General features: G+C 33.9%; 1 protein-coding gene and 2 pseudogenes across 1 annotated transcript; 1 reads left to right on the top strand and 2 right to left on the bottom strand.

Moving 5' to 3' along the window:
• Positions 1 to 2,035: 2,035 nt before the first annotated feature.
• Positions 2,036 to 5,233, bottom strand: LOC145556898 (aspartic proteinase CDR1 pseudogene; annotated as a pseudogene).
• A 1,585-nt stretch (positions 5,234 to 6,818) lies between these two features.
• On the top strand, positions 6,819 to 11,543 carry LOC145627749 (uncharacterized). Its single transcript, XM_081680102.1, has 3 exons — positions 6,819 to 7,712; positions 7,756 to 7,987; positions 10,855 to 11,543. The coding sequence occupies exons 1-3, from the start codon at positions 6,819 to 6,821 to the stop codon at positions 11,541 to 11,543; spliced, it is 1,815 nt and encodes a 604-aa protein (XP_081536228.1).
• A 7,050-nt stretch (positions 11,544 to 18,593) lies between these two features.
• Positions 18,594 to 27,182, bottom strand: part of LOC145556772 (aspartic proteinase CDR1-like) — a 171,305-nt pseudogene continuing 162,716 nt past the window's right edge.

The following is a 27,182-nucleotide window of genomic DNA, read 5'->3' as shown; positions in this document are numbered from 1 at the left end:
CCCGATTGATAGTCACTATTGGTAGAAAATTATGGGAATTAATAAACATAAATAAGAGGTAGCAAAAGTATTATTATTACCAATTAAAAAATTCGTAATTACACTCCCTATTATTTGCACTATCAACATAGATTGTATATGTGTGCTTTACTTTCGTGCCAATTGAACTCGTGATAAAGTTTCATTTCATATACTACATATTTTGTATATATATTGTCATAACTTAGAGTCTATTTTGTTCACCTTATTTTCAATTACGATTTCAGGTGTGATAAGTTCACTTCATATTTAATAAGTTCTAATAAGGTTACCCAAGTACAAATTAAGACTAAAATAATAAGTTTTTATAAGGTCTAGTAAGTCCCTATAAGTTCAGGTAAGTTAAGATAAGTCAGGTTTGTGAAAATCAGATGAATAGAACACACCCTTATAGACTTAATTATTGTATATTGTATATCATTTAATGTTTAGTTTGATAGCTCATATGATCCGTAATATACTAATTAATATTACTTTAAACTTGTTGGAAATATGTTATATTGATTAAACTGAAGTTATTGGTTAAAAGTGCGGAGTACAATTGTGCATTATTGTAGAATTATAGGCGTTATACATTGCACGGTTATATACTCACTACATACATATGCAAAAATTTATATATGCTTAAATAAAAAGAATTTACATAGTAACAATTAACTATAAATATGTATAATGTCAAGTTTTTAATATAAAAATTGAATTAGTAATAAAGTAATTCTAACAACTCTAACAAATATCTTTAAAAAATTGAATCAGTAATAAACTAACCTAATAGTACAGAACTCATAGCCTCATATGATTGTACAATTGATGAAGAGTTGTAAACTTGTAATCACCTAAAAAAATGACTACTTTTTTTGTATATATCACCATATGTAACTATTATTCGTCAATATATCACTAGCTCGGTCTCACTTCTCACTTATATAGGTATGATAAGTCATCGATAATTATTCAATCTCAATTTTCCTCAAAGATAAAAATTACACATAACTTGATCAAATGAGAAAACTAAAACTTTGTGCTTCGTAATTAATAATCATATTGACCCAATAATAAGGTAAAAACTAAACAATATCTCTAGTTTAAAAATAACCTTATTTGGATATGAATTTGGTCAACTCGACCAAAATCCAGCCAAACACAAAAAGGAATTGAACCGAAATTGACCGAACCGAACTTTACTGAACCGAAATCATCCGAACCGAAATCAACCCGACCCGAAATTACCCGGCTAAACCCGTTTTAAACCCGATCCAAATATATCCGAACCGAAAGTGAATTGATCTGAAGTTGACCCGACCTGTATCCGACCCGGACTCGATAGACTATGACCCGAATTTGACCCAACCCGAATTTGACCCGATCCGACCCGATCCGAGTTAAAAGGATAATTTTGATCCGAACATATCCGACCCGAACAGACCCGACCCGAATAGACCCGACCCAAACTCCATCCGATAATCCGAATTGACACCTCTATTAATATCATATGTTCAAAACATAATTGAATTTTAGTCAACTTTATTATTCGATTTTTTTTTTTATTATGTCTTGGCTTATTTACACCTCTACGGCTATACATATATACATAATCATCACCACGACACCACGTACTTGCTAAAGTCTTTGAAAAGAAAAGAAACTTTACTTCCAAATGGCATAATAACTTTTCTAGCTAAAACGTACTCCATATATATAAGGCAAATGTACTTTCAAACATATATAGAGCTTATACTTCCTTTTTTTCTTTAATTGACATCTTTTTATTATGACGGTTGTCAACAGATGTTTTTAATGATTAATATCTCTAAATATCAACCTTAAAAAATTATAAAAAATGGATATTATTAAAATATATATTGAAACGATTCAAACAAAATCTCACATGAATATGTTTTATCATTTAACCACAAAAGCGAGTCAAAACGTGATGTGTGAATAGTGTAAAACTCAAACGGTATCAACTAAAAAAACGGAGGAAGTAGCATATTGATACAGAAAATTGAAACGTTCATTACATGAAGAAATAGCAATATAAACATACTTTTGCCAATACAAACAAACCTTACCATGAGGAAGTACAATGTAAAAATAGAAACAAAAGGTTTTGTGTGAGTCCGGAGTCACGTGAGACCAGGTTCAATAACAAAAGGCCACAGGCTAACTAAACCCGATCGCGAGGCCCGCGACACCAACTCTGCCTTAGTACTGCTTCTTCGTCGTTGTTGATATTCTGAAGAAGATGGTTGAGTTTCGAAGATCGGCTTCCGAGTCTAGATCGAGAAACTACCGATTCTTTGATACTTTGACTATTCTCTCTCCTACATACAACAACCAAAAATGAAGTTACAGGAGAGAGAAAATCGGATCAAAAATCTGGTATCACTAGAAACCAGAACAACAATGGTGGAAAAATTTATAATATTCAAAAAATTAAAAGAAATTTCCTTATCAATGCCAAGTAGTGTCGGTCAAGAATAAGTAGTCTCCATTTGGTATTGCTTTGTGTAAAGGTGTTGCACCTCACTTGAAGATTGATTAGATTTTGTGCGATTAATCTGTAGAAAGTCTGCTTACCCTTACTCAACAAAAGTCAGAGTTGGTTTGTTGATGAAGATGATGAGGTATTGATGAGGTTGGAAAACATTAGCTACTCAATATCAAACAACAATAAGTCTAACACCTGACCAATATAACTTATTATCAAACAAAATAAGTCTAATACATGACACTAATAATATTGTTATACATGACACTAATATTTTAATATCTGACAATAATATTGTAATGCAAGACACTGATATTCTTATACCTGAAATAATATTCGTATACATGACACTAATATTTTAATATCTGACAATAATATTATAATACATGACACTAATACTCTAATACCTGACACTAATATTTTAATATCTGACAATAATATTCTAATACATAACACTAATATTCTAATACATGACACTAATATTTTTATACATGACACTAATATTTTAATATCTGACAATAATATTCTAATACATGACACTAATATTCCTAACACCTAACCATACTAATCTATTACCAAACAAAAGATTCCTAAAACCTGACTATACTAATTTAATACCAAAAAAAAAAATAAACCTAATACCTGACTATAATAACCTAATATCTGACATTAATAATCTAATATATGATATTATAAGTACTAATTTAATAGTTGATCGTGTAAAATAATCTAAAACCAAACACTTATATTCCTATAGCTGACAAATATCTCTAATATCTATAATATTATACCTAACAAAGTAATATATACATGAGAGTTGAGAAAATCAATTACAAAATCAAGGAACATAATACGGTCTCTAATTGCACAAGAAGCCGCCCTTTTATTGAAATCCATTTTCGATTTCTTGAAATAATCTTCATTATCTTCCTTAAATGAATTTTGTTGAATAACACCAAAGAAATGTTCTGTTGAATAATTTCATTCATCAGTTGATGAGAATGAAAAACAGAGAACTCTTCAAATAAAAATCTTAAAAGGAAAGAAACATATAAGATGAATTCTGTTGAATAAATCGGAGATGATGATGATGAAGGTGAGAAATACGACAACGTATTGGAGTAGTAGTACTAATGAGACGACGACTGTTCTCACCGTCGACTGCTGGTAATTGTCATCAGCGTCATTTTGTGAGTAGAGTTAGATTTTTGGGTCGTGCGCGGGCCGGATAATAAAACGGACTCACATGAGTCCGTTCTACACAATATTTTAGAAATAACGATTAATTAAGCTAGTTAATTAGTACTTAATTAGTACAATCTGCTGGAGCAAAAGAAACTTGCTTAGCTTGTAAATCATACCCGACCTCGAAATTAACTTGAGCAATATTCCCAAATACCGGAGTATAATCCGTAGCTACCATTGCCAAGCAACTAACATCTTCCTCAATTTGCCTAAAAGTGTTGATTGCCTTTAACACGACTTTGGCCCCTTGAAATTGGAATACGACGTCTGGAGGACTAAACTGCCCTGATTCCCCTGTATTGTAACAGAGGTCGTAACCTTCGATTGGGCTCGGAACCATGTTAAGTCCAATGGCATTAACCAAAGCATCCCTTAAGTCGTTGTAGATGTTACTTGGAAGCATTGTAAGAGTGGTACCAGAGTCGATGATCATGTCCATGTCTACCACGATTTGGACTGGATTATCACCAACCCTGACGCTAATGCTATCGAGAGTAAGGTGGTAAAATGTGGGGCGTTGTCCTACTTTGAACGGAGTTGACACTACATCAGGGCTCGTAACATCGGCTCCAAAGGTAAGCGTGCTTGAGACCTCGGAAGTCAAAGGAGCTAAGCAGTAGGAGAACTTGTAGTTGATTTTAGGGCCGAGTTGCGAGATCAAGGAAGATGGGCCTGTTCCAAGTCCAACGATCCCCTCTCCTTGTTTGCCAAAAGAGCCTTGGTTGTCCGTCCCACAACCGAAAATTGTTGTGGATGAAATGCTAGGCGAGGTAGCATCAGGAGAAGATAAGCTAAGTGTTTCAGTGGCTAGGACGCCGTTAGTTTGAGTTTTATCACCGTAACATTTTTGATAAACACACAGTGATGATGACTCGTAACTGTTGTAATTATTATTATTATTCGAAGCACAACTAGTAGTGACATCTGGTTGGGCGCAATCCGAAGAAGGGCAAGGGATTAATTGATAGGATGAAGATTTGGATGGATCAAAGAGTGGAGATTGTTGTTGGATGCAAGTGTTACAAGGTTGACATTGGACCCAAATAAGGTCACTACCCGTGTCTGCCACGGCTAAAAATTCGACGTACCAAGGGAAATTTTCATGAGGTATGCTCCACCATTAGGAACTAAAGCATATGAATTTTCATCATTTAGGCTATAATATTTTGAGGATAGTTGAATATTGTGGCCATGTGATATATAGCCTAGGGGTACTTTCTTTAGGCGCTCTTGTGGTGTCATGGAAGAGTTGTAGTAAGGCGAAAGTGGTGAATTGCGATGGATGAGATTGACCTTGAATACGCCATTAGAAGTGGCTAATTTTCGAGCCTCTACTGAGACCGAATTAGGGGGTTCGAAGAAAGAGGAGGATGCTAGCAAAAGAATTAGGAACATATTAGGCAAAGTAAAAGCATGCATGTTGGTCGCTAATTAAGATACGTTTATGAAAATGCTGAATTAGTAAGACATATGTTATGGTTAATTGGTTACATACATCGGTTTATATAACCGATGATATCCTTGTCAAGGCAAAAGCATACAATGTACTCCACTAGTTGCAAAGTTTCCATCGTTTACTATGCCAAGTCGTCTTTAGTCAAGGTCTCTGTTTTCTTATGTTATAAGTTTCCATCGTTTACTATGCCAAGTCGTCTCTAGTCAAGGTCTCTGTTTTCTTCCTTCTGGGTAGGGTCTAGTAATACCAAGAACCGTATCTATAGCTTTTTTCCTATAACCATACCCTACCCGGACCTTTAGGATCTAAATTTTTAAGATCCTTACCCGGACCATATGGGTCTTACCTTTTTTTCCCATAATTTTTTATCGTCTGTTTTTAATGAACAATGGCAATATGATAATAATAATATTACATGAGAACGTTATAATTAATATGACAAACCGTACAACAAGTATGAAAAAAATAACTAATACGTAGCTCAAAATATTTGTTTAAATATGAAACCCGTCAAAACATAAAATGTGCGTTCCTTTGTATATTATCCTAAGATCATTATACCTGTAGCAACATGCATTACGCACCTGTATACATATTGCTACCTGGTACTTTGAATGATATTTTGAATAAACAAAGTGCACATGACCACGGTGAACAATATAAATTGCAAATTGCAATATAAATTTAATTGCCGAGACATAACTTTTATCATTAGAACACATTGTGTTAATTCTTCTTATATAATTTTGTCCTCTATTATAATCTTAAGAGGTTCCATAGCAAAAAAATAATTTATATTAATTAATAATTCTAGATCCATAAGATGTACAAATTTTTTTGTAACATCAATAGAGAAAAAAGTAAAAATAATAATAAAAAAGGAGAGAAAGGAAGTATTTTTTATAATCAATTAACAATAAAATTGTGATTTAGAAATATACATTAAAAATGATCTTAAAACATCATTATCATAATAACCTTTGTGGTAGAGATGGAAATAGGTTGAGTTGACACAAGCTATTTAGAACTGACACGAAAATGGCTCGATTTGGCACAAGCTTGCGCTCAAAGCAAGCACGTAGTAGAGTGAAATGTCAAAGTGGGTAAAATATTATGAAACAAAGTGTATGTGCTTTTAGCTTGTAAAATTAGTGGATATTCTAACATACCCTTAAGAAAGGGAAGCAACTTGTCTACTAACGACGACCAAGACTTGCTCTCAAGTCGTTATCAAAAGAAAAATAAATAAATGAATAAATAAATTAAGAGAGAGACTTTCTTTCTTTCAAAAAAAAATAAAGAGAGAGACTTGCTCATATGATCAATTATCGAAGGACAATAAAATTTAGATGTTGTTACGAGTTATATTAAGCATATATTTTGGTAGGATATATTTTGGGGAATATTAGATAATATTGTTTCCTAATTTCTAGTAACCTAATTAAGGTAACACTAGGAATTAGCATTGTATATATATGTTTTGCCCCGATTAATGAAAGGTTCAGTCGTATGTTTACAAAATTCTACATGGTATCGGAGCCTCGTTAAAATTTTTTTTCTCTGCTTTCTTTCCCTGTGTAATCGACAATGGCTGGAGGAGATGAACAACCTCCACCGCCTCCGCCAAAAATTGAATCTAATTCACCGTTTTACCTTGGCCCGCAAGATCGGCCAGGGGATTACATTACTTCACAACGTCTCAAGCTTGATAATTTTCATGAATGGTCTCATGCTGTACGAATTTCCTTGTCTTCTCGGAGGAAGTTCGGATTTCTCGATGGTAGCATCACTACCATCTCACCACCATGTAAGAAGGATGATTGGGTTACAATTCATTGTATGCTCGTTTCTTGGCTCATGAACACAATCGAACCCGAGGTAAAATCAATGCTTTCTCAATATGATGATGCCAAGAAATTGTGGGATGATTTACATGAACGGTTTTGTTTAGTTAATGGTCCGAGAATACAACAAATAAAATCGGATATTAATCGTTGTGAGCAAACAAAGTACATGATAATTGTTGTGTATTATAGCAAACTGACAGTATTGTGGGATGCTCTTGATAAATTAGAACCTTTAATTGCTTGCAATTGTAGAAAGTGCACATGTAATGTAGGCCGTCAGCATGCCGATCGGCGTGATGGGGACCGTCTCCAGCAGCTTTTGCTCGGATTATATTCCCAGTATTATGCGTCTATCAGGTCTAATTTGCTTTCTCAAGATCCTGTGCCCTCCTTGCTTAGGGCGTTTCAGCAGGTGTCTCAAGAAGAGATAAGGTTCGTGGTATTTCACGGCAGAAAGAAGACTCTCCTGCTCTCGGTTTTGCTGTACGAACCGGTGCTGGAAGGGGCCATGGTGGAGGTACTGATCGTCAATTGCCAGTGTGTGATAAATGTAAGAAGGTGGGACACGAAACTGCAAAGTGCTGGTCCGATAAAATTTGCAATTTCTGTAAAAAGCGAGGACATGAAGAAACTCGTTGCTATGACAAATATGGGTGGTCGGAGGGTACTGCTGGCAGCCTCCTGCTGGTCGTGGTCGCGAAGGTCCGGTGAAGGCCAACGCAGTCACTGGTGGTGGTTCAGGCTCGGATGATTCGAGCACTTTTGCCTCGGGTCGTTTATTCACAAGTGAACAGTGGAAGGCGATTACGGGATTGATGGGTAATGCAACAATTTCCGATAATCGGTTGAGTTGTAAGTTTGATGATACTTCTTGGATTATTGACACCAGAGCTACTCATCACGTTACCTGTAGGCGTCGCTCGAAGTGCGCCTACGTTAAAAGCATGTTGTGAATATGCTTGGCACTCTTAGGAAGTGGGAATTGATATTACGATTAGGGACAACGATTAGGGACAAATAAAGTAGGGAGCCGCCAACAAATTTTTAAGGAACCTGTAAACCGTTCACGGATCATTATAAGGCAACCACGAATAAGGGACAACGATAGGCAACAACGATTGACCTGTGAAGGTTACACTCCATTCATAATCCATGAGATTACTAACTCCATATGGTTCGGAACCACGAAAGGAGGATCGGGGATGATGGTACGAAGTGAGTCATGGAGTCACATTCGCCCGTATTGTCCTCTACTCGATTCTTATATTGAAAAGCATTCCTGTGATCTCAAAGGGATACAAACAAAATATTCAATTCGCTCCAAACTATTATTTAGCTAAATTGGTTGAATATTAATGCAACACGTAATTCTAAAATATTTGTGACCACTTGAATTAATTAACAAGATTAAAAAGGAACCTAAACTGGTTATCCAAATTATCTTATTAGGCGTGATTTTCAATTACATATTCCTTTTAACATGCAATATGGTGATCATAAAAATAATAGAATAAAAATTAATATTGGAAGCAATTTAACAATAATATCATTAGTCAAATCGAATAATAAATAAACCTAATCATGATACTAGCAATATAAAAATAATAAGTAAATAAGTTAATTAATTACTCACATTCCGCGCGTTCCTTTTAATTGCTACATCATGAATAAATTGTTAGTAACTTCAATAAAAAAAAATATAAAGTAAATGAAAATTAAATTAAATAAAAAGTAGAGTTGATTTGGTCCAAACCCTCAGTTATTTGTACCTTTCACGCCTTGGTTTAAGGATGGAACCTCGGGTTAAGTATAGATTCCTTGGAGTGCTTAGGGGAATTTTTATGGAAGAATAAGGAGACTAGAAATTAGGTTAAAGAGGGAGAAGAGAATGATTTTTGGTGTAAGGTGAGAGAGAATGATTATTGGTGCCCCGAACTGTAGAAAGGGGGGTCCTATTTATAGGGAAAATGTGCAAAGGGAACACACGGAACCCTAAAATGTTAAAAACCCTAAAAAAGTATCCCGCGACACGGAAAAGTGTACCGTGACACGGGAAATCCCACCGTCAGACGGGAAACTTTCCCGTGACACGGTACAAATTTGCGTGACACGGGAAATATTTAGGTTACGGGAAGTGAAAACGCGTTTAGGGATTACGCGGAGAAAATACGGAGAAATCCTGTGGCACGGGATGTGCACCGTGACATGGGAAGAAATGCCGTGACATGGCATTGTCCACCGTGGCGCAGTGCAATATGTCGTGTCACGGTGTAAAAAGTACGCGGAAATTACACGGAATATCCCTGTGTCACGGAATGGGCACCGTGACACGGTGTATAATCCCGTGACACGGGAGAAAAATTTGCAGAAATACAAAAATGGGTACCGTGTCACGGGAATCAGCCCCGTGACACGTCAGCTTTTGCCGCGTCGCGGCATTTTTGCTGTTGCGCGGTAATTTCAGTTTTTTACCCGTTTTTAAAATAATCATAACTTTTGATCTGTAACTCGGAATAAGGCATATAATATATCATTGGAAAGCTTATCAAGTATACTTTCCAACCCAATTAGAATAAAGTCAAAATGATATGTAGATTTTAAGATATGGCCGTTTTAGTGGAAGGGTGTCGGTTTTAGGCCGAGTTTGGTGTTTTGCTCATATCTTTTTCGTTATAGCTCGGAATTGGGCTTATGATATATGGTTGGAAAGCTTATTTAAAGGCCTATCCAACAAAATAATAATTGGATCAAAATTTTATAGCCATAAAATCAGTTTCTCTCAGTTTTGCGATGTGGACACGAAAAGTGGAAAATAGGTTATGGATTAGGGAAATGATCTAGAAATTGGATTGGTTCATGAAATATATTGGATAGAACATGTATTTAAGCACTTCAAAGATTAAATACTCAATTTGACCAATAATGGCGGTGAAAGGTGTTCATCAACGGGTTTGGTTTTGGGGAGACATTTTTAGATGTCTACATTACCGGAGAAAAATCTTGCCTTTTTGACACAAAAAGCTTCGAATGTCCGGTTGGTTTGCCTAATGGAGAAACGGTGTCGGCATATCTTATTGGCTCTCTTTGTTTATCGGACATGATTACTCTTACTGGAGTTCTCTATGTTCCTAACTTGAGTTGTAACTTGATTTATGTTTCGCAACTTAATAATGATCGTAATTGTACATTCCAATTTAACTCTTATATGTGTGCTATACAGGACCAAACGAAGAAGCTGATTGGAACGGGAACTAGGAGGGACGGATTGTATTATTTTAGAAAATCGGATTTGGTTCATCATGTTAGTGCTCTTGCTGCAAATTCAGAGTTGGAGTTGTGGCATCGTCGTCTGGGTCATCCTTCCGAGAAAGTAGTTAAGTTGCTTCCTACAGTTAGTAATAAAGCTTGTTTAGATAAAGGATGTGAATTATGTATACGTGCTAAGCATCCTAGAAGTTGTTTTCCTTTGAGTGATAATAAAGCATCTAGAATATTTGAGAAAGTACATTGTGATTTGTGGGGGCCGTATCGACACGTTGCGTCGTGCGGAGCTCGTTATTTTTTTACTTTTGTTGATGACTACTCTAGAACAGTTTGGGTTTATTTGTTGAATGATAAAACAAAGGTTTTTTGTACTTTCTTGATTTTTGTTGCTATGGTAGAACGACAATTTTCCTAAACCATTAAAATTGTGCAAAGTGATAATGGTACAGAGTTTAATTGTTTGCATGATTTTTTTGCAACTACTGATATTATTTTTCAAACCTCTTGTGTAGGCACTCCACAACAAAACGGGAGGGTTGAGAGAAAAAATAAACACATTTTGTCAGTTGGGAGGGCCTTGAGATTTCAAGCCAAATTGCCAATTTATTTTTGGGTTGAGTGCATTCTCACCGCGGCTCACTTAATTAACCAGACACCTACTCCATTGCTACAAAATAAAACTCCCTTTGAAGTTCTCTTTGGTAAACCTCCTATGTTTGATGCCATTCGTACTTTTGGGTGTTTATGTTTTGCTCATAATCAGAAAACAAATGGTGATAAGTTTGCTAGTCGGAGTCGCAAGTGTGTTTTTGTGGGATATCCTTTCGGGAAGAAGGGGTGGCGTTTGTATGATCTTGATACCAAAGTTTTTCTTTTTGTGTCTCGGGATGTTAAATTTGTTGAAGGTGTGTTTCCGTTTTCTACTCCGGAAGACGTTAACATTGAGTCTCATGGTTTTGATTTGCATTATGATGTGCATGATGATTTTGTGGAACATGAGGAGGGTAATAGTGAAGAGGTGCATGATAATGGTGGCGTTGGGGGCACGGCTACTGCCCACCCGCGGGAGGGGTCCGCAGGCGCGAGGACAGCATCTCAGCAGCCTGCGGCAGAACAGACCGCAGCCAGGCCGCGTCCAGAGGCCATAGACCGCAGCTTGGCCGCGGAGGAGCCTGCTGGCAGCTCTGCTAGCGTGCAGTAGCCCCTGGCCGCGGAGGAGACTACTGGCAGCTCTGCTAGCGTGCAGCAGCCCCATGGCCATGATGAATATGGCGGGGCAGGGACACCAAATCAGTAGCCCTTGGGGCGAGGTTTTTGGGAAAAATTTCCCAATGTTCATCATCGGGATTATGTCACTCACTCGGTTTTTGCTAACAATCCGTCTCTCTCCACTCCGTCCTCTAATACTCCTTCAGGTACTCCTTATCCTTTAGCACATTATATAAATCGTGACAAGTTTTCTGCGAATTATTATAAGTTTCTGGCAGCTATTGTTGGTGGTCATGATCCAAAATCTTTTAGAGAGGCCATGAAACATGAAGGTTGGAGAAAATCCATGCAAGAAGAAATAAGAGCCTTGGAAGATAACAGTACTTGGACCTTAGAGCACCTTCCCCCTGGTAAACGTGCTCTAGGGAGTCAATGGGTGTTTAAGACAAAATATTTGTCTAATGGTGATATTGAACGACTTAAATCTCGTTTGGTTGTTTTTGGTAATCATCAGCATGAAGGCATAGATTATAGTGAAACATTTTCTCCAGTTGAAAAGATGACAATAGTTCGGGCTTTTCTTGCAATTGCAGCATCAAAGAACTGGGAAATTCATCAAATGGATGTGCATAATGCTTTCTTGCATGGTGATCTTGCTAAGGAGGTATACATGAAATTACCTCCCAGGTTTGAAGATGAAGATCCTACATTAGTGTGTCGCTGGAGGAAGTCCTTGTATGGGTTGAAGCAAGCACCGAGGTGTTGGTTTGCAAAGCTAACTACGGCTTTGAAAGGGTACGGCTTCATTCAATCTTACTCTGATTATTCTCTTTTCACGTATACTAAAGGCACAATTCAGATTAATGTCTTAGTATATTTTGATGATCTTATCGTTTCTGGTAATCATTCCGATGCACTTGTTGATTTCAAAGCTTATCTCAGTGATTGTTTCAAGATGAAGGATCTAGGTTCTTTGAAATATTTTTTGGGCATCAAAGTTGCTCGTAGTGCTTCCGGTTTATTTTTATGCCAACGAAAATATACGTTGGATATTATTTCTGAAGCAGGTTTTTTGGGGGCAAAGACGAGTGGTTTTCCCATGGAGCAAAACCACAAGCTTGGTAGTGCCACAGGTGAGCTTCTTGTGGATTCGGAGGTGTATCGTCGGTTGGTTGGTCGCTTGATTTACCTAGGGGTAACTAGACCAGATCTAGCATACTCTGTTCATATCTTGTCTCAGTTTATGCAAGAGCGACGCATTGAGCATAGGGAAGCAGCTCTTCATGTTGTTCATTATTTGAAAGGTACCCCGGGACAGGGTATCTTAATTGTTGAGTGCTACTAGTGATCTCACCTTGGAAGGTTGGTGTGATTCGGATTGGGCGGCTTGTCCATTGACTTGTCGCTCTGTCACAGGTTGGTTGGTGTTTTTAGGTCATTCGCCTATCTCTTGGAAAACTAAAAAGCAACCAAATGTGGCAACGTCTTCTTGTAATGCCGAGTACAGGGCTATGTATGCTGCCACTTGTGAGCTCAAGTGGCTTAAGGGTTTGTTGTTGAGTTTGGGTGTGCATCACCCTAAGGCAATCAAGTTATTTTGTGACAGTCAATCTGCTTTGCACGTCGCAAAGAATCCCGTCTTTCATGAAGGACCAAACATATTGAAGTCGATTGTCACTTTGTCCGAGATGCGATTATTGATGGCTTGATCTCTCCTTCTTATGTTCCTATGACTACTCAATCGGCCGACATTTTCACGAAGGCTCTTGGGAAGTCTCAGTTTGACCATCTTTTGTCCAAGTTGGGCACTTGTGATCCTAGTGCTCCAATTTGAGGGGGGTATTGAGGATATATTTTGGTAGGATATATTTTGGGGAATATTAGATAATATTGTTTCCTAATTTCTAGTAACCTAATTAAGGTAACACTAAGAATTAGCATTGTATATATATGTTTTGCCCCGATTAATGAAAGGTTAAGCCGTATGTTTACATAATTCTACAAGTTACGAACTTACGACCCATCTATAACTTTTGAGTAGCATAATACCGAACTTTATCAAATTATCGTGAATAATTAGTAAGTTGATTCTTCCAACAACAAGAATTGTTATTATGTACGCAATAAATATTGGATGGTGGATGCGTATTATAGTGCATCCTATAAACATCTATCTATACTTTTTTATTATTATTATTATTATTATTATTATTATTATTATATTAAAAAGCGTTCCTAAAATCGTTTATGTGGCATGTCATTCCCCTTTCATAGCATTGTGTCACTCATCACTCAAAAACATGTCATTAACAATTAACAAATCATTCCAACTATTATAAAAAAAAAATTGATGGGTTTCAAACACTAGATCGACCTCAAGGAAACAAGATCTACTTTCTTACCATCTTAGTCAATAACAATTGATGTCATCTATACATATAAATATAACTATAAATCGCATGCATCAATTAAAAAAGAAATACGAGATAAGCAATTTGAAAAAAAAAAAAAAAAAAGGAATAAAATCAACATTTCACAAACAATAGAGTGTCAAAAATTATCTCTCTATACTCTTTATCAATTTTTTTTTTTTTTAACGAGAAGTAATAATATCATTAAATAATAGTCATACGGCATCTACACTAATATAGATCTGTAAAGCACATATTTAGAGAAAATATCATAACTTTTACAATCAAAATCTTAACTAATTTGCATATTTGGCATAACTCATACTCCACCGCTTCAAGCTTGACGCGAGCAATGATTTTCGATGTCTTTGCATCTTTCCAAGTTGAGACCTCCGCAATCCCCAACTCGGTGCTACACCTGGGCCGCACACTAGTTAAGTATAAAATCAATGAACATGAAAAATAAAAATAAATACATAAATACAGTTTGTTGTTTATTTAAACCTTTGTCCCAAAAAAAAAAAGTTTTTTCGGCTTGAAATCGAATGCAACTTGAGCCTTTTCTATTTCTCATTCCAACATGAAATAAAATCCACTTAAAATAAAGGGTAAATGAGATTTGAAACCTGATTTTTTGCCACGTTGGCTCTAATTAACATTTTAGAGAACTCACTCATCCAAAATTTATGACTAATTTAAACACATAATCTATGATATAGTACAATATTAATAAAAAATTTGATAATTTTGTAACTCTAATAGAACTTTCCATTGCCAGATTGCATTTTTGCACCCACCTCCATGAGTGATTTTGTAATACCCCGTATTTTTATGTATTTTTATAAAGTATTCAAGTATTAATAAAATGTATTGTTAAGGGCTTAATTAAATATTTTAAAGGGTTAAAGTATTTTAAATATAAAGTTTTATAAAAGTAAAATAAGTTTTGGGCCAAACGTTTATTAATTATTGGGCAATGTAAATTATTCCTACATACTCTTATTGGAATAACCCATTCCAAAACCCATAACTTAATTAAGCCCTATCCCATAACTCAAGCCCACATTCTTATAAGCCCAAATTTAACCCTACACTCTCTACTCTATAAATACCCATGAATCCCCAAAAATTTTCCCACACAAAAATGTTAGTCTTATTTTCTCTCTCCTCTTTTATTTTGTTTTAATAATTATTCCTATAATATATACTTTGGGGTTTTGATTTTAAATTGTTTAAACATGATTAGTATGTTCTACAATTGTGTTTTGATGATTAAAGGTTGTAAATTTTAAATTATAAAGTGTTTAATTTTCAGATTTTATGAAGTATTAAAAGTTAGGGTTTTAATTATTAAAGTGTTGATTTTTAGGGTTCTAACTTACAATTGATTTGGGGGTTTTATATACCCATTGATTGTAAGTGGTAATAAAGCTTAAAGATTGTATCTTTATGGAGTTTTAATGAAATTTTAATGGGTTTTTGTTAATAGAATAATGCTGGAATTTTTATTTACATACTACTTTTGTGTATTAATTAAAAGGAGTTGATTACCCATAAGTAGAGAATATTTTGAGTGGTTTTAATATAATTTTCAGATTTTATTTAAGGGGTTTAAGCCTAAAAAGTATGCTGAAATTTTTATATGAACACGCAAATTCATGTTTTAATAATTAGATTTCCGTTCGTTAATATTAATCTCGTTTTAATCCCGATCAGGTTCTAAACTCCTCCGATTTTGATAAAAAAAGTAGTGTTTTTGAGTGGAAACAACGTTTTAAGAGAGACTCACTACCTTTAATTAGTAGTGAGCACTGCCCTCTCGTGGCCAAATTCAGCCTCTAAATACGATTGTCGAGCAGTTTTTTATTTTTAACGAAGTTTTTTTTTATACTTTAAATTTTATCTTTGAATTTAAAAGGGGTAAGAGATAATTTAATGTTCCTATGGATAATTTAAGTATAAAGATGTATTTTGATGAAGTTTTAAAGGATTTTTGATTAGTTTAAAATGTTGGAATTTTATTTAAAATAGTATAATTGTGATTTTTAATAAAAGGGTGTGATTATCCATTAAAAAGGAGTTTAATTAGGGGTTTTTTTTTTAATAATTTTCAGATTATTATAAGTTATTTAAAGTGAGTTTAAGTCGCTGGAAATTGTGTATACAAGGGTAATTAATATAGTATTATTGTCCCTTTATGTAGGAGACTTGGTTCGGGAATTGTTGTAGTGTAATCAGCTACTTTAAGGGCTTATTTGAAGTACGTTCGCGTACTTAGCATATTTTGATGATGTAGAATCATGCTAGGCTTGATTTCAATCATTTACAAGTAGTATCATGCTAAGGTTTATGTATGGAATTTGTGAATTAATGGTGTTGGTGATTGAATGGTGAAGCATGAATTATTTGTGATGGTTATGGATTGGAAAATTATATTTTTGGCATGTTGTGTTTGAACCACATTTTTATTTATGGCATGTTAGAAGACATGATTAATTAAACTACATGTTTAATTATGTTTGGAATATTGAAAAGGAATTTTATTATGGTTCAAATAATTTTTATTGATGTTTTAAGCATGAGGAAGGAGCTATATAAGTGTCTATGTACACAAGGAATAAATTATATGTTGGTGCCTTTGTGCACTTAAGGTGTTTTAAACACCGAGGGATAGGATTTTTGGCGTATTATGCGTTTAAGGTGTCTTTGACACTGAGGTAGAATTAAAAATGGTTCAACATTTAATAATACGTGGTCACTAATTATTCAAGAATTAAATTGTTAAGTTTGGTCGATTGAATAATTATTGTTGATTGAATTATTATGCTTTGAGAGTCATCACCAAGTCCAATAACATGTAAATAACGTAAAGTGGAAGAGATTACGCACCAAAACTCTTGGAACGTATATACCTTGAGTATGAACAATGGGGGGGGTTATGGGATTTTATATTTAACCATAACTTCCAATGGAGTACAGGACGCTGTATATTCATTTTTATTATTTATTATGCGCAGGAATTCCGCCACCTTTGTGTGGTTTTGTCGCTGGCACGGTTAGCTCCCGTGCCAGTTAACCTCAAATTTATTTGGGGGAGGTATAGTTGGAAACCCGTTTGATGCGTAATCAACGCTAAATGAATTAGTTAGTGTCTAGTTAGAGTGTCTTGTTGATTGTTGTGTGTGCTTGTAAACAGGTGCAATGAAGTAAGTGTGTGTGATGATAGGAGAATGCATGTTAGTGTGTTTAATTACGCTTATGTACTCAACTTTGCTGATTGTGTGTGTTTGTGTGTTTTGACCATGTCTTTATCTTGGCCCTATGATGACTCATTTTTAATGGAGAGTAGTGGAGACAAGTAGAGATAAGCTTTTCAGGTATTGAGGCATATTCATGATAGGGCACGAGTGAAGAGCGAATCATGCTAGTTTATATTAGTTACAATGTGTTTCTGCTTTAATTATTTATGCTAATATTTATATGTGGAACTATTATCAAGTTTGGATTTGGTTTGGTTTTTAACAAGGATCTTTAATGGTTCCAAGTTGTAGGTTGATTTTCATTTTACTTCGCTCATTTTGGTTTTAACTTTACTTTTGTTTGGTTAGCTTTCCAAGTTGGTTTGTTTTGGAAAGGTTTTTAAAATTAGTCTTCCGCTGTGTATCTTTGATATTTTCCTTAACCGTTTTCACGGTGGCGGTAATGTCTTAGATATTCCTATTTAAAATTTTATACAGGACAAAACAAGTATTTTAAAATAAAGGAATTTCTAGGGTGTTAGGTTTAGGCTCAATACACACTAACAAAATTGACATCACTTCCAAAACCCAAGTTTTTGTTCGTGCATTTCATTTAACTGAAGCGAGTCTGACCATGAGCTATGGAGGTTTTGTAAGTGTTTCTACTTTCTAAACTGCTCATTTTTAATACGAGTATATAAGTAACAATTTTATAAAATATTTGTTATTCCTTGACACATGAAATCCAATCCCAAAATAAGTCAATAATTTTTATTACACACACTCAAGCTCATCATATATATGACCCAATTTGATCTAGAAAGTTTATATTTTATAAACAAGTTGTTCATAAAGTTAATTAAAAGTTACGTTATAAATGAATGTATTTATACTCATGTTAAATCTCATTTACTAGCTTCAAAAACTGTACAAGCTCGGCGCGTTTTTCATATACACACAACATAATTGAGCTTTAGGGGCTATTCACATTTATTGAACTGAGTTGACCTGAAATGAACTAAACTGAACTTATTGGAGCTGAATTGAATTAACTGAACTAAACTGAAATAAATATTTTATGAGAGAAAAAAATTAAGAGCTGAACTGAAATTAAGTAAATGTGAACAGCCCCTTAATCGACCTCAAATTCGATTTTTTATATTGAATCTCGATTTGTTTACACCCCTACATAATTATCACGACAACACGTACAATAACTTTCAAATGTAAGTTAGAAAATACACAGGAACTTTATTTAATTTCCAAATGGTACAATAACTTTCCTAAAAAGTACTCCATATCTAAGACAAATGTACTTTCAGACATATATGGAGTTTATAGATTTTTGATGGTGAAAATCGAAACATACTTATGCGGTTATGCCCATACAAACAAACCTCGAAAAAACGATCAATTAAGCTAGTTATTACAAGTACTTAATTAGTACAATCTGCTGGAGCAAAAGAAACTTGCTTAGCTTGTAAATCGTACCCGACCTCGAAATTAACCTGAGCAATGTTCCCAAATATCGGAGTACTATCCGTAGCCAACATTGCCAAACAACTCACATTGTCCTCAATTTGCCGAAATGTGTTGATTGTCTTTAACACGACTTCGGCCCCTTGAAATTTGAATGCAACGTCTGGAGGGCTAAATTGCCCTGAGGACTCTGGAGGGCTCGGAACCGTGTTAAGTCCAATGACATTCACCAAAGCAGCCCTTAAATCGTTGTAGATGTTACTTGGAAGCATTGTAATGCTGTCGAGGGTAAGGTGGTAGAATGTGGGGCGTTCTCCTATTTCGAAGGGTGTTGACACTACTTCAGATCCGGTTACATCGGCTCCAAAGGTAAGCTTGCTTGAGACGTCGGAAGTTAAAGGAGCTAAGCAGTAGGAGAACTTGTAGTTGATTTTTGAACCGAGTTGCGAGATCAAGGAAGACGGGCCTGTCCCTAGTCCAACGATCCCCTCTCCTTGGGTGCCAAGAGAGCCTTGTTGCTCCGTCCCACACCCGAAAATTGATGTGGTCGAAAGACTCGGCGAGGTAGCATCAGGAGAGGGTAAGGTAATTGTTTCAGTGGCTAAGACGCCCGTAGTTTGAGTATTATCACCGTAAATACACTCATATAAACAGGACGATGATGATGATAATGACTCGTTGTTATTGTTATTGTTATAATTATTTGAAGCACAACCGGATTTAAGGTCTGGATGGGTGCAATCCGGAGAATTGCAAGGGATTTCATGGTAGGTCAAAGATTTAGATGGGTCGAAGAGTGGAGATTTTTGTTGGAAACAAGTGTTACAAGGCTGACATTGGACCCAAATAAAGGTCACTACCCGTGTCTGCCACAGCTAAAAATTCGACTTTTGGGGTACCAAGGGAGATTTTCATGAGGTATCCTCCGCCATTAGGAACTAAGGCGTATGATTTCTCATCATTTAAGATGTAACTTACTAAGTAATTTATTAAGATGTAACTTTGATTTTTAAAACTCTCTGCGTTATTTCTATCTTGAAAGGTTCCATTGCAAAATTTGTTTAATACTTTAAGGATAAATAATGTATACCTTAAATCATACTTCCTCTGTTCTTTTTTACTTGACCCGCTTTGACTTTTACACTATTCATCACCCCTCTTTTGACCGTCTTTTATGAATGATATACAAGGAAAAATATATTCATGTGGTATCTTTTTGAAATTTTCACAGTAAGTATTATTATAATATACAACTTTTATAATTTTTAATTTTGGAGAACTAAAATTATTGATCGCTAAAATTTTGCATTGACAAGCGTGATAAAAGAAACAAGTCGAGTAAAAAAGAACAAAGGAAGTAAGTATGATATGGGATCTTGACAGATTCATCTTGATTTTTAATTTGCAAATCTATAAGAAGTAATTATATAATATTACCTTTGTTTTACACTAAATGCAATATTGGGGAATTATTTAGTCATAAAAAAATGTCTAAGTTTAATATGAAATGGAGCTAGTAGTTTTTTGTAATACAAAAAAAAAAAAAAAAAAAAAAAAAAAAGGAGAATCTTTATAATAATCCATTAACAATAAAAAAAAAATTATGACTTAGAATTTAACAATATTGTCATGATAACCTTTGTCGGTTAATTTGTTTATTAGCAAAAAAAAAAAAAAAAAAAAAAAAAAAAAAAAAAAGTTAAAAGCAATCACATAAATAGATACGAGTAGTGTGAAAACTTAAAATGGGTAAGATATTATGAAACGAAAAGAATACATTCGTGTTTTTTTTAGCCCTGATTTAGGCATAGAAACACCCTTAGTTTTGAGTTTTTTAAACAGAGGTTGTTATACACACTCGGGTGCAGGGGTGTAAGTAATTCGGATTAAAACCGAACCGAACCGAAAATCAAACTGAATTAGTCATTTGGTTTGGATTTTTTTAGAATTCAGATTGGATCGGTTTAGAAAAATTTAAAAATATAGATTATGGATTGGATTTGGTTTGGGGTTTAAAAAAACCGAAAACCGAATTTCGACCCATTACGTTAAGCCCATTTTTTTTTCAAAGTATCCAACCACTTTCACCTTTCATATATAAACTTGAAAAAAAAACCTAATTTTCAATTCTCCTTTCTTAATATCTTACTCTCTCACAAAGAATGTTGTAACAAGAAATGATTGTATGAATTTTCTGGGTGAAGTTCGGGTTTCGGATTTGAATCTTGTTAAAGAAGGGAACAAATTTCGGTTTGGATTGTATTCTAATTTGAAAAACCGAAATAATTTGGTTTGGTTTGGATTGGATTGAATCTTAAATCGGTTTGGATTCGGATTGAGATTTCTAAATCCGAATTAATTCGGATTGGATTCGGTTTTGGCTATAATCCAAACCACAAACCGAACTTTCAGCCCTACTCGATAGTACACCCATGAGTATTTTACTCTCATGTTGATGATTGTTTTTCATTTAATCATCAAATAAAAAACAAAATCTAATAAGGGTTAATTGGATGTACGGTACACTCGGTGTATATGACACATTCTAATAATGACAATATAGTCTATAACCAAGTAAAAAATCTTTAAGGTCGAAGTAATTTGTCTATAAACGTCGACCAAGACTTCTTGGCTTGCTCCCAATAAGTCACGGTATATATGTTCGATCGATTAGGCAATAATCCCACTGCTAGTTATTATGAATCCAAAAATGATATACGCGCTTACTTTAATCATGATTCTAAAAGGATGGTGTGAAAAGACGAAATTGTTACGAATTTTCTATAACTTTTGAGTAGCATAAAATCAAACTTTGTCAAATTATCTTGGACTTATTAGTAAGATTTTTCTTTCAAGGAATGTTCTGATGATAATGGGGAATTCTACAGTGGTCATCTTCAAATGACCATAGCTATGCTTGAATTTTATTGGTTAACATCTCTTTCATTAAATTGTTGGTCAAACTTACCTTTTCTTATTTTTCTATTTTTATTTCTTTTCTATTTTCTGAAAATTACTTTTTCCTTTTTCGAAATTTTATTTTATATTTCAGAAATTATTTTTCAAAAATCAGCTTTAATTAAATCCGAAAATTAAATTTAATTAAAAAATCAAAAATCAAAAAATATGCTCTTCATTGTTCTTCGTGTTCTTCATTCGTATTCATTTCCTATGGATGAATATAACCTCTTCTTAATAATCTTTGAACCACAGGGTTACTTTCGCATCGATTATCATCAAAAATAGGGCCTGATCCAAACATCATATTCGATATTACAAGTTATTAGAATTCCGAGTTTTTTCGGCAAAGGTATTGGTGAAAAATAATTGAATAATTAGTTTTTATTGTATAAAATCCTTCCATTGATGCGAAATATCCGATTTGATGCAATCGAATTCAATAGTTTTTACGTTTTTCAAGAATCTGGGTTCGACATGAAATTCTAAGAAGAAACCGATAACATTTTTTTTTCGAAACCTGTTTGATCCAAAAAATACGCTTATGTTAATCTAATTTTTGTTTGTGTATACGTAACTAACACAAATAGATATTGGACATTACCTGTATGAAACATCTCTAAAATAAATGGGTTAAGACCATACGTAACATTGGACATTACTAATGAATAGAATTGAATGTCATTTAAATGGTACGTATTTTACGCTGAACCTAGCCAAATTATCTAAATGAATCTTACATAAATATTCGATTAACAGATTACGATCTCAATATGTTTTAACAAAAGAAATTTTAGTCAAATATTAGGAAATACCTATAATGTGCGGGGATCTCATCAATATCATTTCCTAAAATATTATCTTTTGAATTTTGAAAAAATTATCTTTCAAATTTTAAGAATCTTTTTAAACATTATCATTAGGTTTTTTTCGCTGAATCATTCTGGCACACTATTCAACCGAATTTGTTTCAGAACTTGCAAAATTAAAATTACCTTTGGAACTCAAATCATGGTTAAGAAAGCAGAAGTAAGTATTTTCTAAATTGATTTGAATTTTTTGAACAATTTTTCATTTATGAATGTGTTTAAAAGTTTTTATGTTTTGAATTTAGTAATTTAGAATATTAATTTCAGCTCTATAGGTTTTATGTTGTAATTTTTTGAACAAACTATACAATTTTGTTATAAATATGCAATCCTCTATTAATGAATCAAAATTGGATATAGGGTTTATGTTGTAAACAATTTAATTCATATATAATGGTAAAACCCCATCTTTAAATCACTCATGATCTATTCTTTTTCATTGTAGAAAAGTAGTGCAATGGAGAAAGATATTCACTCCAAATTGTCAAAAATTGAGTTAACATTGGATAAACTCGTAGACGAAGTTGCTACTATATCACAGAGTATATCAAAGGTTCCAGAATCAATTGATTGTAAGGGTGACAAAGAAGGCGATGCCGTCGGTAACACTCCGTATCGAAATCGTTCTTATTCTCCTTTCTTAAGCCCTGATGGTGAAATGATGGTTAGCTCACGTGTCTCCACCACTAAACGGAAGCTAGATGTGAATGACACCGGCGAAGTAGTTGAGGTCGAAGAAAAACACTTTGCAGGATTCGATGTTGATTCCTTCGACATTAGAAATATCCGCTTCACTGAGCCACAATTTCCCCCAGGTCTGGAAACACTCAAGGACCTTATTGAGGATGAAGAAATAATGAAGGACAAAAAAAAAACAGAGAAAGTGAAAAGCCTTGACATCAAAGTGAAAACTCCAAAGTCAAAAGCAATAACAACGACTGATAATGTTGAATCAGAATCAAAATCGGAGAAGAGGCCGCTTAGGAGGCCAATGCAAAGACAATTGAGTCAAATTATAGATAGCACTGTGATTTTGGAAAAGGTAAATAATTGGTTATCTTGCAATATAATGTTCGTTATTACATATATAAACTTCAAATATTACTGTGTAGAAACTTTTGCTCCCCATTTACTGTCACAGGTACCGTCATCATCATCAAAGCCAAAAATGGAGAAGAAAAGTAATGCAAAAGCAAAAGGTGCAAAGGTAATTTTCATCAATATTAATTCGAATATTTGCTAAAAACTTATTTATTAATACTTTGCAAAAGGTATTCACTTATAGTTTTTTATGTTATTACACAATCAGTTGTTACTAATATCATAGCCCTTTTTAAACCATGTACTATAGCAACTTGTTCATTCAAAAGCAGTAACACGGTCGGCCGAGAATGAAAACCAAACTATCTCTGAAATGGTAAGGAAATTACCAAAAGCTTACTTATTTGATCAATGTTCTGGTGCGAGTTACAAAGTTTAACAATAACATCTGTAGGTCAAATCATCAAAATCAAGGAGGCTTAAGAAATGCACATTAGAAGCACTGAAGAGGTGATATGTTGTTAGTTTGATATTGTTATTTGGCAAAGAGATAAAAGCTAATGGGTGATTACCTATAAGCAATATATATATAGTTATGTGTGTTTTGAAGTCCTTTGCTTCCTTAGGGACAAAGAACTGCGATTGAAGTACATAGTGGTGATGATAATGGGGGTTTGTTTCAGTTACAGGAAGAGTGTTTACAACAACCATTATATCTTAATTATGTATCACAGCTATCACCTTTGGAGAAACAAATATGTATACAGGTTGAGAAAGCGAAAGAATCTGATACATTCTATTGTACAAAAGATGAAACATTGATCAGGTTGTCTGTGGGTGAATCTTGGTGTTTGTATCCAGATATGTGGTTAAGTAATCAGGTATACTACTGTTACAAATTCTGAATTAAGTTTGTTTTTGGGAACATGACATTTATTTATTTTCAATTGCAGCTCATAAATGTCTATCTGTATGATATGCTATTGGGGTTAAATGACAAAACTATGCTCATTTTGCCAGCATCATTTCAGTTAATGGCTAAACTTTATGTAGGATATTTCCAGTACATGGTGTTTATTTTGCATTGTTGATATGATTTCGGATTATGTATGTTGCTTGTAGACTTTAGTACTGAAGTCAGATCCACGATGCGAACATTACATAACTCCATCCATTCTCAGTTACTGTTCCAAAATTTATGAAGCTTTTTTAAAGCTTGTGGATCTCAACAAGGTTGAACAGGTTGGGGATATTTGAGTTATTCAATCTAAGGTCCAACCTAAAATTTTAATGGCTTTGATGATCTGACTGTTCCAAATGTGTTTGGTCATCAGATATTCATACCCGTTAGAGAATCTCTTGCGAATCATTGGTTCCTATTGGTATATCATGTCTCTATCACAAAGGTATACATTGTTTATTCGCTAAAGATGACTGTGGAACGAAACCATCTTGCTATGGATATGGTAACTATCTGACTTTGAATGTGGTAACTACCACTAACAGAAGATACCAGATACCTTTTCTGAAATTGATCGTCTTTCTGAATTTGTGATTAGATTAACTTTGCTGCCATTACAATGCCGAGAAATCCCTTGGGTCGATTTTTCAAACACTCAAAAAGTATTGTATTTGAAGTTATAGATAATCAGAAACAACCAAATGGGTATATCTAACATCTTTCCATTTACCTGAATGTTTTGATTATTCTAATCTTTAGCTAATTTAACTACTTTTTGTTATTCAGTCATGATTGTGGAATGTATGTCTTGAAATATATCGAGTGTGGTGATATTAGGGCCACGAAGGACATTACCTACACGGTATGGACGAAATTTTACTACTTGTTAAATATAACATTTACTATTATCGCAAATTTTATAACTCCCTTGATATGATTTTTTTTTTTTTTTTTTTTTTTTTTGTGTACTTGACCAGACTACTGACATGCGTGTTGAACGATTAAAGTACTTGGCAAAGCTTCTTCTTAGCGAACACAATATTGAAAGTAACATCGAGAGGTTGATTGGTCATACTTCTGTCTGAATATGCAAGCTATAGCTGACACTGTTCAGTCTTAGATTAATTTATGCAATTCTGTACTCGTATTCATATTGTAACTTCTACTTTGACAAGTTATTCAATAATTTTATTAGAGCACTGATAATCTAATAAAATTATATTTTATGCATGTAACAAGTATTGTCCTGTTTAAATATTTGACAATACATTTTTATTTTATATAATGAATAATGACTTTTTTAACTATTCGTGCATTGGAAATTTTTTTTCTTTAATTATAGGCATTACATTAAATAAAATATACGATTAAAGTATCAATTAAAAAATACAAGTTTAAAGCATCAGGAATAAACTGTTAATAGGTTATGTCCTGTTTAAGTGACAGGCAATACATAAGATTATTTCTATTATAAAACTTGACTTAATAATTTAAAAACAATTTAAGATTCAACAGAATACCAATATAGTATTAAAGGTAGAGAAAAAAAATTCAATGTTCGCTTATTGAATACGTCCAACTTTATATTTAAGAATAAAAATTCAAGTCCACAACAGAAGTATACATTGTAATTAGGTAATATCCTGTTTCCATTATGCGCAATTCATAATATAGTTTCTTCTTCTAAATTATAGTAACTTTCTTTAAATATAAAATTCAATGTTAGTTTGTTGGAATTGACCTACTTTTTATTTAAGGAATTGTGTTATTGAAAATACAGAATAAAATATCCTTTTCTTAAAAACAAATTTACCTTTTATGCAAAAAGGTTATATAATTAATAGGTAATGTCCTGATCCAATTATAAGCAATACATAATACATTTTTGGTTATGAATATATTACTTTTTCTAAATTAAAAACAAATTTATATTTAATAAAAATATCTATACAGTGACAAACGTAAAGGAAAAAATTCAAAGTTTGTGTATTGGAATTATCCTACTTTAATTTTAGGCATTGCATTGTCAAAAATATACAATAGTATATCCTTTCTAAAAACAAAAATTACAAGTTCAAAGACCGATGTATAAATTGTAAATACATGATGTCCAGTTGCAATTATAAGCACTTTTGGATATTGCATTTTCTATTATGAACATAAGATGTTTTGCAAAACGAAGTTTTTAAAACGAAGTTAGAGCATTTAACACCTTCAAACATACATAAATAACATATAGAATTACATAAAATTATAAACCATACCTTGTCCATCTTATACTAAAGAAGACATTAAAAAAAAATTGAAAAAAATAAAAAGAAAAGAAAGTTGTCCACACAATACACAACAGCCAAAAGATAATATGTAATATCCTTGCTGCTAAATTGATAAATCCAAACTTCACCATCTTCACTGATGAGCAACCTCAGCATCACCTTCCACCACACTTTTTTCCTCTTAATTGTTGCTTGTCTTCTCAAGGCCAGTAGGCTCATTTGCAACTTCAGGTGGAACTTCTTCGTGCCCTTTCTCAGCTGCACTGCCATTGGCGCCACCATCTTCTCCAGCAGCCACCAGCTCTTCCTCTTTCTCGAGTGCTTTGTCAAACTCGAGGCTCTCAATCTCCTTTTCGAACACATCTTCTTGTGCTTTGTCAGTTAATGGCTCTGACTC

The sequence above is a fragment of the Chenopodium album genome, chromosome 1 (assembly GCF_948465745.1).
Source record: "Chenopodium album chromosome 1, dcCheAlbu1.1, whole genome shotgun sequence".
Lineage (NCBI taxonomy): Eukaryota > Viridiplantae > Streptophyta > Magnoliopsida > Caryophyllales > Amaranthaceae > Chenopodium > Chenopodium album.
This window is presented reverse-complemented; position numbering and strand designations above follow the sequence as displayed.

What these genes read in the sequence shown, in the direction of transcription:
- LOC145627749 (XM_081680102.1), top strand. Translation starts at nt 6,819, where the DNA reads ATGGCTGGAGGAGATGAACAACCTCCACCGCCTCCGCCAAAAATTGAA. An exon ending in GCGAGGACATGAAGAAACTC is followed by an intron (nt 7,713 to 7,755) that starts GTTGCTATGACA and finishes TACTGCTGGCAG; the next exon opens with CCTCCTGCTGGTCGTGGTCG. An exon ending in AGCTACTCATCACGTTACCT is followed by an intron (nt 7,988 to 10,854) that starts GTAGGCGTCGCT and finishes CCTCTTGTGTAG; the next exon opens with GCACTCCACAACAAAACGGG.